Source organism: Anser cygnoides, chromosome 13, assembly GCF_040182565.1.
Source record: "Anser cygnoides isolate HZ-2024a breed goose chromosome 13, Taihu_goose_T2T_genome, whole genome shotgun sequence".
Taxonomy (NCBI): Eukaryota; Metazoa; Chordata; class Aves; order Anseriformes; family Anatidae; genus Anser; species Anser cygnoides.
The window spans coordinates 15,316,856-15,332,388 of NC_089885.1; the positions used below are offsets into that span (position 1 = coordinate 15,316,856).

The window sequence follows — 15,533 nt, forward strand, 5'->3', positions numbered from 1 at the left end:
GGAGCAGCCGTTGCCGTGCGGCCCCGTGCCGGAACGAGGGGAGGCGGGGGGCCGGGACCCCTTCCAGCCGCTCCCCCCCCCCCCGGTCCTCACCCACCTCCCCCGGAGCCCAGCCGGGGCAGCGGTGCCGGGCGGCTTTATGGCGGTGTGTGTGTGTGTGTGCTCTTGGGGAGGAGCTGCCTCTCCCACGGGGCCGCGAGCAGGCACGCCTGCAAACACCGGGGCAAAGCGAGCGGCTCTGCCCAGCCCTGCCGGAGCTTCGGGCACGGCCGCGTCCGGGACCGGGGCCGGGGCCGGGGCCGGGGCCGCCGGAGGAGGAGCGCAGCCCCCGCACCGCGCGTCCCGGGGCCGAGGGCTGCGGGCGGGCGGCCGCGGCCGGGGGAAGCCCGGCGGGGCGAGGGGCGGGCGGCCGGGGGCCGCCCCCTGGGGCCGGGCCGGGCCGGGCCGGGCGGGGCCGCGCAGGTGCGGCGGGCGCCGAGCCCCTGGGGAGGTTGGGGCCGCCCCTGCTGCGGGGACCCGCCGCAGGTACCGGGGGGCCGCGGGGTGGGCGAGGGGGGGGGTCGCAGCGCCCGGGAGAGCGGGCGGGTGACGGGTAGGGGCTTTCCCGGGGGGCGGCGGCGCCGTGCCCGGGGGGCTGCCGGCACACCGCTGGGAGCAGCCCCCCGCCCCGCTTTCCCTTGTAGCCATCCCCTGAATCTCAAGCTTGGCTTTCGCTCTCCTGCTGGAAGCCCTGGGCTTGGGGGGGCGGGGGTCCGGGCCGCGGGATCACCCCCCCCCCCCCCCCCCCCCCAACCCCTGCGCTGCCTCCCGGCCCGGGCGGCGCCGGGCACAGGAAGCCCCCCCCCGGCCGCGGCTGGAGCGGGGACTTCCCGCAGCGAGGGGCCCCGCCGGCCGCCCCCGTGCCCCGCCGGCCGCCCCCGTGCCCCGCCGGCCGTCCCGGGGCCCCGCCGTGCCGGCTCCGCGCCGCAGACCCGCGGAACTCGTTCTGCCCTGCGAGCGGGGGCCGGCGGCGCTGGGCGGTGAGCTGGGAGCAGCGGGCGGCACGGCCCGGCCCGGCCCGGCCCTGCAGACGGGCTGCGAACCGCGCCCGGGCTCTGCGCTGAGCTGCGCTGCCCGCCCGGGGCTCGCCCGGCCTCGGGGTCGGGGTGCCGGGCTCCGGGAGGGGTCCCTCCGCTGCGGCTCCCGTCCCCGCGCTCCCCCGCCCCGGCTGCTCTGCTCGTTGCTTTTCACGCCGCTGCTCCGCTTGCGCGTGGGGTGCGGGTCACGGCCGCCGCGCTCCGTCCTCCCCAGCCCTGTGGCGGGGCGCTGGGTGCGGGTGGTGATCACGGGGGGCCGGCTGAGCTGATGGGGGGCGAGCTGGAGGCAGACCCGAGAGCCGTGCCCGGGGAAGGCTGCGTGGTCAAGCAGCAGGGTGACGTGGGCTGGAGGTGTCAGCTGGCTTGGGGACCCCACGGTGCGAGGGTCGGGGCTGGGGATGGCCTCCAACCCCGGGACGGCAGCGAGTCCTGCCCGTGCCACGTGGGGTTGGGGTGTGACCCCGTGGTGCGCTTTGCTTGCTCCCAGCACAGACGCATCCAGCTCCTTCTGGCAAGGGCGAGCGATTTCTGGGCCGGGTGATGTCGGAGGCCGTGGACCTGTCCTTCCTGTCGGATGCCGAGAAGGAGTTGATCCTGCAGGTCCTGCAGCGCGATGAGGAGCTCCGTAAAGCAGAGGAGAGGAGAATCAGGTGCGGATATGCCTGGGCAGGCGGGGTGCTGTCTCCCCTGGTTCACGCGGGGGGTGGCTGGAGGGGCGAGGACTGGCGCGGTGGGGCTGGCTGGGAGCTTTGTGCCGGTCTCGGGGTCTGCCTGCGGTTCTGACTCTCCTGGTCTTTGGGTCGGAGCAGGCGCCTGAAGAATGAGCTGCTGGAGATCCGGCGCAAGGGGGCCAAGCGGAGCAGCCAGCGCTACAGCGAGCGGACGTGTGCCCGCTGCCAGCAGAGCCTGGGCCGCATCAGCCCCAAGGCCAACACCTGCCGGGGCTGCAACCACTTGGTGTGCCGGGACTGCCGTTCCTATGGCCCCAACAGCTCCTGGCGCTGCAAAGTCTGCACCAAGGAGGCGTGAGTACCCGGGGACCGATCGGCATGGACCTTCTGCATGCTGCTCTGTTCCCTTCCTCTGCCTGGTCGCCCCAACTTGATGCCCCTTGGCCACCCTCTCTAGTCCAGCCCTGGGCTCTCAGCCTGGTCTTCTCCACCACAGGGCAGCTGTCTGTGTTGTAGCTTCCCCAGGCTGCTCAAGGTGGGCAACCGTGGTTGGGCAATCGAGAACTGGGCTGTGCCCTGCTCTTGGGTCTCCTTTGCGCCTACCCTGCTCCTTTCCCCCCTTTATGTGACTCCAGCCTGTGTTTCAGGCAGCCCAGTTTTCTCTCTCTCCCTTGCCTCACCTGCCATACGGGACCCCCCTCTCACTCCGTGTTTTCTGATGGTGCAGCTGGCCCATCATGGGCACGGTCTCTGCTCAGCCTCCCGCTGGGTGTGCTCCTCTTGGCTGGTTCCCAGCACCGTGGGCATTTGAAGGGTGCGGTGGGACGGAGGGAACGGCCCCTCACTGCCCCTCTGCCCTGCAGGGAGCTGAAGAAGACAACAGGGGACTGGTTCTACGACCAGAGGGTCAACCGCTTCGCCAACAGGCTGGGCAGTGACATTGTGCGGCTGTCTCTGCGGCACAAGTCTGCAGGTAGGGCCACCGGTGAGGCGGTGCTGTGCCACCAGGTGTCGGAGCGATGCCTTCTTCCCCAGCCTGTCCCTCCAGGACGCTCCAGCTCTCCTTGGCCTGTGCCCAGCTCGGGGTAGGCCAGGAAGGCCCTCTCTTCGAGGCTGTGGGCTTCTGTGCTGGGGAGCGAGCCCCTCCTGAGTCCTCTCTGCTTTCAGCCAGCAAGAGGGAGACCGTGGGACAAACCCTCCTCCAGAAAGCACAGCTTGGCGATCCCAAGAACATCTCTGCATCCCGGCAGAAGAGCCCCCAGGAGCCCCGGAAGGCACACAGGTGAGGAGGAGCTGTTCTGAGGACCCTGTGTTTGGGGAGGGGTCACCGATAGCCCATCCGGGTGCAGGGGGGACAGCTGTGGGGACGAGAGAGAAGCTGCCACCCTGCTCTGGTCACGGCGCAGAAGGTCTCTCTCAGACCAGCTTCCTCGCCAAACGGGATGTGCCTGTGGTTTCGTTTGTCTGCAGTTTGTTTCCTGATGCCTCAGACCCTCGCGATGGCAAGAGTGACACAGAGTCCATGGAAAACATGAGCCTGGATGGCTACAGACCTGGTCCTGGTGCCGCTGGGGGCAGGTGAGGGCAGGCTGGGACAGGTTGTCTGTAGCAGTGCTGGCCTGGCAGAGAACGAGGACCTTCATCTGAAGGCTGCCTTTGTCTGCTCGCTGCCTCGGCCTGGGGAGGGAGATGCTGGCTCTTCTTGCCAGCCCGAAACCTCGCACTGGGCAGACAGGTCCTCTGCTCCCTGCGCTGTTCCAGGCTTGTTCATGCAGCTCTTCGGAGCTTGTGGCGAGAGCAGTTCCCAGCCAAAACTTGGTTTCCTGGCCGTGCTTCTTTTGGCTGACGTGCCGGCCCGAGACAGACCTTTTCTGTGTCCTCTGCAGGAGAAACTCTCTGGAGAAAGCTGCCGCTGTCAAAGAGGGAAAACAGGTTGCTGCACCAGCAGGACCCGCGGTGGCCAGCCTGACTCTCCCTCTCCCCTCCAGAAGCGTGCTCTCTGCCTCCAACGGTCGGGTGAGTGCCGGGGCTCAGGGCTGGGAGCCCTGCGGCGCCCCCTCTGCCCTGCTCTGCACTGGGCTTCTCCCTCCTAGGAGGCTCCCGTGGGAAGCCGAAGTAGCGTGTTGGCGGCTGAGCATGAAGCCTTATTCAAGAAGAACCCCCGGAGGGTGGTGAGGCCGGCGGGTGAGAGCCGTGTGGAGCCCGGGGAGGCTTTGGCGCGGGTGCAGGAGGCCTGGGCAGCTCCTCGCGGTGACGGAGCCGCAGGACTCTGCTAATCCTGCAGCCTCCTTGTCTTGCCTCCCCATCTCCCGTGCAGACTACACCAAGTCGGTGATCGACCTGCGCCCAGAAGACCTCGTGGGTGAGGGCAGCACCCTGGGAGACAGGAGCAAGTCGGTCCCCGGCCTCACCACGGAGCTGGTGAGACCCTCGGCGGTGCTGGTGCTGGCTGGGGAGTGAAGCTGGCTGTGGGGTGGAGCTGGCTGCACCGCTCGCGTGCCCGTGCCTCCCCGCCGCTCCCCACGCAGACGGTCTCTCTCTCTCCTTGCAGGATGAGGAGGAGGAGGACATCGATAACCTGGTGGAGATCCATCGCCAGAGGGTGGCCCGGGGCAGCATGCGCAGCGGCACCTCCTCGGTGAGTCCCGCGGCTTGGCTGCGCTCTATAAAATGGAGGAGCTCCCAGCTGTTTCCCAGGGAGCCTGCGTGTTAGTGGGGCACTTAGTGACCGTCCGCAGCCAGGAAGGGCTGGTCTTGGGCTAGGAGAGGGGCTGTGTGGCAGAGCTACCAAGAACAGCCTTGCTGAGGGCAAACGGGATGGTGAGGCTGCCCGGCTCAGGCCAGCCGTGCCTTCCAGAGCACGCTGGGGAGCATGGTCAGCATCTACAGCGAGGCCGGCGACTTCGGGAACATCACGGTCACCGGGGGCATCTCCTTCTCCCTGAGCTACGAGCTGAAAACACAGACCTTGTTCATCCACGTCAAGGAGTGTCGCCAGCTGGCCTACGGGGACGAGGCGAAGAAGCGCTCCAACCCGTGAGTGCTGGGGGGGAAATGGTGGCGGCGAGCTGGGGAGGGACGGGCTGGTGGCGCTGCGCGGACCAGCGGCTCTGCTGGTGGTGCTCAGCGGGGCGTGGGGTGCCCGCGGGAGGTGGGAGCTGTAAGCGGGGGGTTCTTGGTGAGGTGGGAGGCCTGGGCTGTCCTCGGGGGCTCGGGGGTGATGAACTCCACCCGCTTCTCCCCACAGGTACGTGAAGACCTACCTCCTGCCTGACAAATCCCGGCAAGGGAAGCGCAAGACGACCATCAAACGCAACACCGTGAACCCCCTGTACAATGAGCTGCTGAAGGTGAGCGGGGATGGGCTGGGGGCAGCCAGCTCCCCTCCGCTGGGGGCCAGGCAGGCGCTCAGCCCCTGGGGATGCTGCTTGAACAGCACCGCAACAAGGGGTTCTCCCCTGCCGTGGTTCTGCTTTCCCCTCCCTGGCAAAACGGGAGCCCTGAGGGAGTGGGCTCCAAACCCTGACGTGGAGGCTTGGTGGGGGGTGTGCTACATGCAGACGTTGTGCTCTGAAAGCTGGGAAAAAAAAAAACACATTTCCAGGCTGGGTCACTGCTGTAATATCACTGTGGTGTCTCGTCCTTGGGTGCTGTGGAGGCACGTGTGAAGATGTGAGTGTGTGTGTCCTTCACAGCCAGCGTTCCTGGCTGCTGTGTCGTCCCCCAGGGCAGGGGGTGCTTATCCATGGACGTGGCTTTCCCTTGGAGAAGGCTCCTTACCCCCAGGGCACGGCGGCCTGGCTGCGCAAGCCGGAGGGCAGCACGGCTGCAGAGGCAGAGATAAGGCAGTTCTGGCCCCAGCAGCAGAAGCACTCAGCGCTGCCCTTTACGCTCCCGGTCCCCACCGCGGCTGGCACAGGGTGGTGGGAAGGGCTGGTCTCCGTCCCCTGCTGGAAGGAGGTGGTGCGTCCCGACAGGAGGGAAGTGGGAGCTGGAAAGCATGGCTTGGTTTCCAGGCGCTTGTGGCTCAGCTCGCCGCAGCCCCAGGTTTGCTGAGGTCTTGTGCTCTGACCACCTGAGGCTCGGTGGGCTGGCAGGGCTTCCCCTGCGGTGGGAAGGAGTGGGGTGGCCGGGTGCCACGAGCCCTGGATGTGCTCCGAGGTCAGCCCACCTGCACGCTGGCACTGCTGCCCTGCGCCTGGGGCCTTCAGCGGGCTTTCCCCCCCTCTGTTCTGGGGGAGCTCAGCACAGTCTGGGGGCTGCCGCCGGCTCACCTGTCTCTTTGCCTGCCTCTCTTCCCAGTACGAGATTAACAAGTCCCTCCTGCTGGCAAGGACGCTGCAGTTCTCGGTCTGGCACCATGATCGCTTTGGCCGGAACACATTCCTGGGGGAGGTGGAGATCCCCATGGACTCCTGGAACTTCGACAGGCACCTGGAGGAGTTTCTGCCCCTGCACGGCAAGGTACCTGCCGCAGCCCTCGTGCGTCGTCGTGATGGCCCCAGAGGGATGCAGGTCTACTGATAGCAGCACTGTCAGAGTGAAAAAGGCAGCTCTAGGCTTAAGCCTGGCTTCACTTTTCCTCAGTATATCCCATGTAACGCAGTCAGATGTCTCTGCCCAGTCAGGTATTTTCATTCTGCTTGCTTGATTGCTCCAAGACTGCAGCTCTTCCTGTCTCCCTGCCCCAGTAAGGAAGAATGGGAGCCAACTTCAGGGAAACAAATGGGGGAAATCGGGCTCGGCATCCTGTTGTGGGCTGCAGAACAGCGCAGTGAGAGGATGTTGTGCAGCTGGATGGCAACAGCAGATGCTTTTGCTGTTGGACTTATTCAGGAGCCTGGATCTCTTGATGAGCTCCCGATGCAGACTCAGCCCTTTGCATCGCTGGGGCTCAAGCGGCTTGTGGCTGCTGAGCTAAACGGGGTTTCCTAAGGGATGCGGTTAAGGCAGAGTAATCCCAAAGGAGCTGGTCTCTGAGCCTGAGCTGGTGACTGCTGGAGAGGGCCTGCAGGCATTTGTGCCAGCTTAGCCATCTCCAGAAGAAACCAGCCCTTTTGGCCAAGAGCTGGTAGCTGCTGTGCGCAGACCAGGCTGTTGCTGTGTCCGCTTTGGCTTCTTCACAGTGCTGTGGTAACCCGGTCATTGCCTCTTTGCAGACCGGGGCAGATGCTGCTGGCCTCCACCAGTACAAGGGCGAGCTGGTTGTCTCCATGAAGTACATCCCATCTTCCAAGCACCCCGGGGCTGGGAGTGGCAGAAAGGGTGAGTGCTGGAGCTCCGCCATCTTCGTGTAATGGGGGCCATTCACTGCCCTCTACAACGTGCTGGAAATTCCCATCTCTAGATACCTTGCACTCCTGTGGGAACTGCTTGTGACCAAGCAAGCTGGGTGGATTTGTTGGGTTGTGCAACCTGAGGTGTCTGAAATGCCTGTGAGCTGCTGGCTGCTCCGGGTCACCGCAGACCTGGCTGCCCTCAGGCTGGCTGAGCAGCTCCAGTGCTTTCCTGAGACTGGACCACTGTCACCAGTGCTGGTCCCTGGTCCAGGCTGGACTGTCGGGTCCCACATGGAGCTATTTGCCTTGGCAGTCAGGGCCAGCAAGGGAGGAGGCAGGAGGAGTTACCACCCTGGGATCTGTACCTGCCTCTGAGCTGAAGGCCCTTCTGCAGGACCTTTTGGTGTGGGGGGGGAGGAAGCAGTGGTGAAAATTGGTTAAATCTTGCTCTGCTGTTTTTTTTTTTTTGTTTGTTTGTTTGTTTGTTTTTCCAGGCAAAACAGGGGAAGGTGGTGAGCTTCAGGTCTGGATCAAAGAAGCCAAGAACCTCACAGCTGCCAAATCTGGGGGGACATCAGACAGCTTTGTGAAGGGGTGAGTGTGGGTGCTGGATCGGGAGGCTGTGGCAGATGGGTGAAAGCACTGCCCTCCCTGGCTGCCTCCCCTGACACTTCCTGGAGCTGGTGTGGAAATCCAGGGGAGGGAAGTGCCTCTTCATTAACTGCCCTGTGCTGGCTGCGTTTGTAAATGAAAGTTGCTGTCTGCCCATCTCTTACTAGAGATGAGTTTTCAGTAACAAACACGTCCCTGGGTTTGGGCCAGCTGAGAAGCGCTGCTCAGGGTCTGTGAGGCCCGGGGCCTGTTTGTCATGGCTGGAGGCTGCGCAGAGGGGTCCCCTGAGCTGGGGAGGTGCTTGTGCTCTTCCTGCAGGCTTGGCCCTTTTCCCAGGCTAGCAGGGCCATGTGCCAGGCCTGGCTCCTCCAAAAGCTGCCATCAGATTGCCTTCCCGGAGGTCACCAAGCAGCCAGGCAGCTGTGACTTGGGCTACCTGTGGAGGTGGCTGCATGTGTGTTGCTAACTCCGCCGGGGCTGCTTCCCCCAGCTACCTCCTGCCACATAAAAACAAGGCCTCCAAGAGGAAGACGCCTGTGGTAAAGAAGACCCTGAACCCTCACTACAACCACACCTTTGTCTACAACGGCATCAACCCCGAGGACCTGCAGCACATCTGCCTGGAGCTGACTGTCTGGGACCGGGAGCCTCTGTCCAGCAACGACTTCCTTGGAGGCGTCCGCCTGGGTGTGGGCAATGGTGAGGAGCTCCGGGGCTGCCGGGGAGGAGCTGCAATCTGCAGAGAGGTGTGGGGGCAAGGAAGGCTGCTGTCGTGGTGGGAGAGCCCCCACGCAGCCTCTCACAGCTGTAGGACCAGCGCTTTTGCCTGGGGCTGCCTCTGCTGCAGGGAAAGCCGCTCCTGTGCGGAGGCTGTCTGTAACTTCTGCCCGTCTCCTTTCTCCAAGGCATGAGCAACGGGCAGGCTGTGGACTGGATGGACTCCACGGGCGAGGAGCTGAACCTGTGGCAGAAGATGCGCCAGTACCCAGGCTCGTGGGCGGAGGGCACGCTCCAGCTCCGTTCCACCATGGCCAAGCTGAGGCCGTAGGCAGCGGCACAGGCACCAGGCCTCACCCTGGGGCTGGCACAGCCGCGCTGGAGCTGCAGCACGGCCAAACAGGGGTGCCAAACTTAATTATTTTTTGCCTGTATTTTAATAAACATGACCTTCTCTAAACAGGCTTGGGCAGAAAATCTTCTTGGCCTAGCTTCTCTTAAAGGGTTTTTGCATTTGTCGTAAGCTTTGGACCACATTTAAGGCTGAACTGGAGTCCTTGTGGGCCCTCCCTTCTTTCCCCCCAGGCACAGTGCTTTGAAACCACTTTGAGCGGTTGGGTTTCTTTTTTCTTTTTCTTCTTTTCCTCCTCCCACCCTCTCTGTTTCACAATCTGCTCCCTCTTTGTCTCCTCCACCCTCCTCCCCAAGGAAGGTGCTGGCACTAGGGTGTAGCGAACAGCCCAGCTCAAGCCCTAGCTGTGGGGCCATGCTGGACAAGACGTGCAGGGCGAGCTGGTGTGCGTGGGGCTGAGCTGGGGGCTGCAGCGTGGGGCTGTGCATGGGGAAGGGTCGTGGGGATGTGGGGCAGCACAGCACGGCTTAGCTTGCAGGGACGGGGCAGCTGCCCCCAGTATGAAGGATAAGTTTCCCCGTGCCTCTCTGTAATACTCTTTCTACCAAAACTGATATTTTTTTATACAAATTTATTAATTTCAAGTTAATATTCTACTGCCAAAACAGTTCCCAGGAAGGGTGCCACAGTGCTGGGTGGAAGGGGAAGCAAGTGGTGGGGTGCAGATCGCGAGCCTCTGGGGTACTCTGCGCTCTGGATGTCTGCTACCGTCTGCTGAGCATGGGGCCATTTGCTTCTAATAAAGGCTTTCTGATGGTTCTGGCAGGAGCCTGGCACCAGTGCCTGGCCAGCAGGACTGAGCCCAGGCAGGGAGGGAGCAAGTTTAAGTTGGGTATGAGGTGAGGACGGCCACGATGAGGGTGAAGCTGCTGCAATAGAGGCATTTGTAACGTCGCCCTGCACGTTCTTCCCTCCCCTCCCTCCTCTGCTCTGGCAGCCTTCCTAGGATTTGGGGCACTCACTTGTCTGCAGTCTGTCCTCCCGCTGGGTTCCCTTTCCCCTCCTGCCCTGGAGTTTGAACAGAGGCACTCCAGCCTCTCCCGGTGTGGTCCTGCCTGGGGCTGAGCCACCCTGCCCTGCAGCCAGACGGGGCTCCTGGCTGCTGCGCAGTGGGCACGCTGCTAGCACGTGGCCCCTGTCCCATTTTGTCCCTGCTCACCTCTCAGTGCCAGAGCAGCCTGAGAGTGGCTCCCTTCCCCCTGAAAGTCCTTGGCATCCCCGTCCTCCTCTACAGTGGGCGACTAGAAAAGCAGAAAGGAAGGTGTCCGTCCTCTGAGGGGGGTGGCAGGGGTCTCCCCGGCGCTGCCTCAATCGCAGGGGTCCCCGCCCTGTGCCCGCTGGGCTGCCTCCTGCTCGCTCAGCAGGTAGGTGTCGATGAAGTCGAAGATCTCGTCTGGGCTGACGGGCAAGATGTAGCGCTCACGATCGGTGCCCGCTTTGTCCAGCAGCACCATGTTGAAGTGGGAGCGGGTGAGGTGCAGGAACTGCCTGGGGGTGCAGAGGGGAGCTGGTGGTTAGGACTGGGGCCCCTGCTTTGGGGCTGAGCCTTCCTATCCCACCCAGCCATGGTCAGGCCCTCCTGAGGGTGGTGGCTTCTACCTCCTGAGGGCTGAGAGGTGCCAGTCCCTGCTGGCAGCTTGGTGGTCGGGCTCCCCTTATCCCCCTGTTCTCCTGGAGGCACCTGCCCCCGGCTGTCCAGGACAAACCCCTTCAGCTGCTCCTGCCAGAAGGGCCACGTACCCTGCAGCCAGCCTGCCCCGTCCCGTGGTACCTGAGCTCCTCCATGATGCCAACGGACAGCTGGTGCTCCCGGATGCGCCCCACTTCGTGCGGGGGCTGCCCCACCAGCTCAATGATGGTGACGTGCCGCAGGTCCAGCCCACACGTGGCTTGCTGCAGAGGAGAAGGGGAGGTGGTGAGAGGGTGCTGGTGGCGCACGAGAAGGGGGCGGCGCGAGGCCTCACCTGCAGCATGGAGATCTGCATCTTGTAGTAGCGGTTAGCGGAGTCGGGGGCTGAGATGACAAGGAGCCGGCGTTTCTCGTAGAACTGATCCAGCAGGCTGGCTGCCGAGTTCACAGCTGTGTTGATCTGCATGGCTGGGGCACGAAGCGAGCGCATGAGCACAAGGAGAAATGCCATTCTGCACCCTCTCTTCCCCACGCCTTCTCTCTGCTGGGCAGCGTTGCCCCTGAGCGCTGGGCATCTCTGCAAGCGGGTCCTCGCCTGCCCCTCGCCACTTACGTGCACAAAGGGGCTGGGAGCCTGTCCATTGCTGGGTGGACTGGCAGACCCGCAGGGAGGTGCCCTGGCGCTCGTAGCCCCCGTCGCACAGGTACTCGCACGTGGCGCCGTAGTTGTTGCCGTCAGAAGTGCAGGACAGGTAGCCGTGCTGCGGAGGCTTCAGCACAGGGCAGCGTCTCACTGCGAAGGAGGAGGCCAGGTGAGATCAGGTGGCCGAGCAGGCTAGGGGTGTAGGACACGGCCCCGGGGTGCAGGGCCAGGAGGAGAGAGCCTGCAGCCCAAGGGAGCCCTCTTCACCTTGGACACGGATCCTGAACTTGCAGCTGGCTCGGTTGTACGCCTGGTCGTAGGTGGTGTAGCGGATCACATGCTCTCCTTCAGGGAACTCTGAGCCAGGTTCTGGGCCCCGCAGCATCACCCTGCAGCCAGCAGGATGGGTTTCTCGGTCAGGGCCCCAGGAGGGACGTTCAGATGTCACCCAGTGCAGCCCCCAGCCTTGGCTGGAGATGCCAGCAGTGCCTCCGTGCTCACCTCTTGATGACACCGTCGGCGGAGTCCTTCACGCGCGGTGGGTCCCAGTACACCGTGGCAGTCAGCTTGCCTGGCTCTGCTATCCGTTCACGGGAGTCCGGGCAGCGGATCTTGGGAGGTTCGACATCTGCCCACAGGAAGGAGGAATAAGCTTGGGGAACCTGTGGGTGTCGGGGCTGTGCTACAAGAGCAGGGCACTGGGCGCCCAGCAACCCCACAGCTGCTGAGCACAGCCTGGGCACCTGGAGCAAGCAAAGCCTGGTGTAACGCCAGCACTGAGTGCCCGGGCTTGGCCCCAGTCCTGGAGCGATGCGCCCTGCACCAGCCTGAGCTCTGAGGCTAACAGCACCTGGGTCAGGCACTGGGGGTGACGCCTGCAGGCACAGAGGGGACGGCGGGCAGCCCTGCCCATGGGGGTGCGTGCCCCAGCAGCATCGGGCTGGCCGACGGGCTGGGAGGACGGCAGGGTGAGAATTTACCTACACAGATCGGCTCGCTCCCGCTCCAGCGCCCGTCCTCCATGCACGTGCGGCTCCGGTCGCCCTCCAGCTGGTAGCCGGGCAGGCAGGTGTAGTCGCAGCGGGAATCCATCTGCACTCCAGCCGAGCACACGTACGAGCCCCGCAGCACCGCCGGCAGCACGTGGCATCGGATCTCTGGGCCAGACAGAACAAAGAGGGGAGGGAAGCGGCTGGGCTGGCCGTGCCAGCGGGCAGAGCGCCCGGGGCTGGCTGCCCCAGGGCTGGCGATGCCCACGGGGAGGCCGGCGAGCCGGATCAGCGGGGCGTACTCACGTCGGCAGTACGCCATCCCGGACCAGCGGCGGCTGGGCAGGCACTGCACGGCGCTGCGCCCCACCAGCCGGTAGCCGCGGGCGCAGCTCAGCTCGCAGCGCGTCCCCAGGCTGCTGCGGTAGGAGCCCCCCTGGGGCGAGTAGCAGGTCGCCTCTCCGCGGTGGATGTTCAGCGTGGCGCACCACTGGGGCACTGGGGGGGGGGGGGGTAAAGGGAGGTAAGGGAGGCACTCGGCTGCGCTGTGCCTCGGTTTCCCCACGGGGAACTGAGGAACAGGCCTGGGGTGCCGTTACCTCGGCGGTAGTCCAGGGCAGGCTCAGGGGGGGCTTCTTCCACGTACACTTCATTGGTGTGGCTCTCAGCGGTGTAGTAGCCGGACCCTGGCGAGGAGGAGAGAGATGAGGGGGCCGTGCGACGCAGGTGATGCTGCCTCCCTGTGCAGCAGCACAATCCAGTCCCAACCTGTCCCTCGAGTCCCCAGAGGGAAATCTCACCTCCAGTGAGACTTTGCCCTGTTGTCCCAGTGCCCTGCTGGGTCTGGCAACGCTAGGAAGGGTTAAGCAGGGCAGACAATGAGCCCCGTCCCCAGGGACGTGGTGCACGCTGGCACCAGCCCGCAGACTAAACAGCCACAAGGGCAGACGCGGTTACTGCAGGAAATGGGTGCTGGCCTAAAACGGGCTGGCAGAAACCCCTGGCCTTTCACTGCCGGGAAGCCATCCTCCAGCCGATCCTACCGAACTCTCCCTGCCGCTGTGCCGTGGGTACAACCGGCTCTGGCCCAGGGGGAAGGAATAAAACCTCTCTCCTGCCCGTCTCAGCAGAGCAGGGGAGGAGAAGCACACCACCTCGCTGCAGAGGGCCGGGCAGAGATGCAGCCCTCGCTTGCGTTCCAGGGCAGGACGAAGCTGCTGGAGGGACGGTGCTGGAGGAGCTTGGCCGGAGCTGCTGGACCCGTGCCACCCCTGCAGAGACTGGCCCCTGGCCCCCAGGGGCAGGGGGAGGACGGCCCGGTGAGGGCCTCGCACCAGCGGGGACCCCCTGGCCCGCACAACCCCGACGTCCCCACGGCGAAGCGACCGGTGGGGGGCAGGCAGGGAGGCGCGGGGGGCTGGGGAGGAAGCCCTGCACGTAGAGAGAGCTGGCGCCCTTCCCTGCGGCCCCTCGGCACGTCGGCCGCCACGGCATTCCCCAGCACTGAGCTCACGTTTCCGCCGCTTTTCCGCTGGCCCCCGCCAGCGCTGCCCCCTCCTCGCCCCCCCATCGCTGCGGGGAGCCCTTCCCACCGCACCCCCCGCTTCGGTCCCGCTCCTGGGGCTGGCAGGGACTGTCCCCTTGCTGCGCTGTGCTGTGTGCGCTTACCCAGCCCCGGCAGCACCCATCTCCCCTTCCCCCCGCGCCCGCTCTTGGCAAGGGTGGGGGGTGTGAAAGCTGAGGCCAGCAGCAGCCCCTCCGTCACGTGGAGGAAACTTTTATTGCAAACCTCTCCTACGAGAACCCTACTACAGAGCGGCTCCCCCCCCGGCTTCCCACAGACTTGTAAAGTCACCCACTCCTTGCCACAAAGCCTTTTATCCTGCTGCCCTTCCCACGCCGTCTGGCGCCAAAGAAATACGGCGGCCTCCGGGGAGCCCAGCACCAGGGCTGGCACCGGCGGGGCCCGCAGCGGGGATGTGCAGCGGGGCTCCTGCGCGGCCCGCAGGCTCTGCCCCACCGCCCCGGGGGCTGCCCGCTGCCGTGGGGGGCTGCCCCCTCCTTGCAGACGTGCTGTTGCGTTGCAGATGCTCCCTTCGTGGGGCAGGCGCTGCATCTTCATTCTCACCTGGGACGGTCTCAGCCTGGCAGGGGCATCCCCTGGCAGCACCACGAGGGGAAGGGGAAGGGGAAGGGAGGATGAGAGCCCTGGCCCGGCTGCCCAGCCGCGGGTGGGCTTGGGGCTGAGCGCTCCATCCAGGCGGACATCTGCTCGCCGACGGCTCCGGCGGGAGCGGGGAGTCAACGGAAAAGTTTAGCTCTGACAAGCAGGGTTGTGATGGAGAGGCTGGTTATTTGCTCATCTCTGGATGCTTCCCAGCCCCGTGGCGGTGTCTGCTCTCCTCTCCTGCCCGGGCCCAGCGGCGCAGGCCCTGATGCTCTCCCCGGCAGCACGGTACCAGGACAGCTCTCCTTCCACCCACCGGCCCCTCACCTCCACCCTCACCCGCCCCGGCGCCCGCTGTCCCCCCGCAAGCCCCCGCAAGGGGACCCGTGCAGGTGCCACCCCGCGATCCCCGCGGCACCCACCTTCGTGCCACGTGGATGACACCAGCCTGGTGAGGAACACCAGCAGGACGGGGGCCGCCTCCTGCGCCATGCAGCGGGCCGGGGGACAGGCCAGCCCTCCTGCCGGCACCCTGCAAAGACGGAAACGGGCTCGAAGCGGCACGCGGCTCCCTCCGTCGCCCTGTCACTACACCGCCGTCTCACGCTCCCGCTTGGCCGCGCTGCCTCTGCTGCGTAAACCCACTTTTCCCCTCCGCTGCCTATCCCAGACATTCAAAAGGCATGAGTCAGGCCCAAGACGACGAGACCGTCAAAAAGAACAGATCCCGGGACTGCCTATTTTTCGCTGCACCTTCTGCTTCTCCAAGGCTTCCAAAGCTTTTCAGGCGCCTCTCCGCGAGCGGCAGAGCCAGGAGCCGCTTTCCGAGCGGGAGCGAGCGGCGGAGCTTCCACCAGCCTGGCCAGACTCCTGCAACGGGAGCTGCGGCGACGGGAGGCTGAGGACAAAACCACAGGAATCAGGACCCTTTTTTTTTTTTTTTTTTTTTAATTTTTTCCACCGGGGAAGGGCTGGCTCGTGCGGGGCCGAGCCGAGGCTGCAACCAGAGAGGAGGAAACCTCGCCGCGAAGCCCGGCCTTTGAAGCGAGTCCCGCGGGCGAGCGGTTCCAGCTGGGCTCTGGCTTCCAGCCCGGCGGGCGGGGGGCTGCGGCCCCCGGGCACCCGCGCCCCGACGTGCGGGGACAGCGGGCACGGGGGGGGGGGGGGAGGCAGGTAGCCGCTAATTACGCGGCCAGGCCGGCCAGCGCGCTAATTAATAACACGGCCGTGCCGAGCTGCGATTGCCGCTGCTCCGCCTGCCGCCAGGGCTCCGCGGGCAGCGTGCGGAGAGCGGGGCCGGGGGCGGCCCCACGGGGGGGGGGGGGGCGCCGCGAGCG

At 65.3% G+C, this 15,533-nt stretch overlaps 2 protein-coding genes across 7 annotated transcripts; one reads left to right on the plus strand and one right to left on the minus strand.

The window, feature by feature from the left end:
• The first annotated feature begins 32 nt into the window (after positions 1–32).
• SYTL4 (synaptotagmin like 4) lies at positions 33–8,819 on the plus strand. 3 transcript variants are annotated; one of them, XM_048079391.2, is made up of 17 exons: positions 33–145; positions 1,564–1,726; positions 1,886–2,101; positions 2,611–2,720; positions 2,915–3,029; positions 3,218–3,325; positions 3,634–3,763; positions 3,841–3,931; positions 4,065–4,168; positions 4,299–4,385; positions 4,605–4,783; positions 4,995–5,097; positions 6,050–6,211; positions 6,907–7,012; positions 7,521–7,620; positions 8,129–8,337; positions 8,544–8,819. In XM_048079391.2, the coding sequence occupies exons 2-17, from the start codon at positions 1,617–1,619 to the stop codon at positions 8,684–8,686; spliced, it is 2,073 nt and encodes a 690-aa protein (XP_047935348.1). In that variant the 5' UTR covers positions 33–145; positions 1,564–1,616; the 3' UTR covers positions 8,687–8,819. The 3 variants fall into 3 exon arrangements, with proteins under 3 accessions (XP_047935348.1, XP_066861281.1, XP_047935351.1); XM_067005180.1 differs by lacking the exon at positions 33–145 and adding an exon at positions 367–525; XM_048079394.2 differs by lacking the exon at positions 33–145 and adding an exon at positions 881–1,019.
• Positions 8,820–8,960: 141 nt separating this feature from the next.
• SRPX2 (sushi repeat containing protein X-linked 2) lies at positions 8,961–15,521 on the minus strand. Of its 4 annotated transcripts, none has more exons than XM_048079402.2 (11): positions 14,950–15,521; positions 14,619–14,728; positions 12,629–12,715; positions 12,336–12,527; positions 12,021–12,197; positions 11,542–11,668; positions 11,308–11,429; positions 11,011–11,190; positions 10,732–10,865; positions 10,539–10,660; positions 8,961–10,255 (listed from the first exon to the last, which is right to left on the minus strand). In XM_048079402.2, exons 2-11 carry the CDS (start codon positions 14,686–14,688, stop codon positions 10,075–10,077), a joined length of 1,392 nt encoding a protein of 463 aa, XP_047935359.1. In that variant the 5' UTR covers positions 14,689–14,728; positions 14,950–15,521; the 3' UTR covers positions 8,961–10,074. The 4 variants fall into 4 exon arrangements, with proteins under 4 accessions (XP_047935359.1, XP_047935368.1, XP_066861286.1 ...); XM_048079411.2 differs by having other exon boundaries at positions 14,619–14,857; XM_067005185.1 differs by lacking the exon at positions 14,950–15,521 and having other exon boundaries at positions 14,619–14,943.
• Positions 15,522–15,533: the final 12 nt, after the last annotated feature.

Excerpts from the sequence above, each read along its gene's own strand:
- SYTL4 (XM_048079391.2), top strand. The coding sequence starts at position 1,617 with ATGTCGGAGGCCGTGGACCTGTCCTTCCTGTCGGATGCCGAGAAGGAG. Across the intron at positions 4,784-4,994 it reads GCGAAGAAGCGCTCCAACCC|GTACGTGAAGACCTACCTCC; the intron begins GTGAGTGCTGGG and ends TTCTCCCCACAG. Across the intron at positions 7,013-7,520 it reads GGCTGGGAGTGGCAGAAAGG|GCAAAACAGGGGAAGGTGGT; the intron begins GTGAGTGCTGGA and ends TTGTTTTTCCAG.
- SRPX2 (XM_048079400.2), bottom strand. The coding sequence starts at position 13,523 with ATGCCGTGGCGGCCGACGTGCCGAGGGGCCGCAGGGAAGGGCGCCAGC. Across the intron at positions 12,716-13,183 it reads GCCCGGCCCTCTGCAGCGAG|GGTCCGGCTACTACACCGCT; the intron begins GTGGTGTGCTTC and ends CCTCCTCGCCAG. Across the intron at positions 11,430-11,541 it reads GCCGACGGTGTCATCAAGAG|GGTGATGCTGCGGGGCCCAG; the intron begins GTGAGCACGGAG and ends TGCTGGCTGCAG.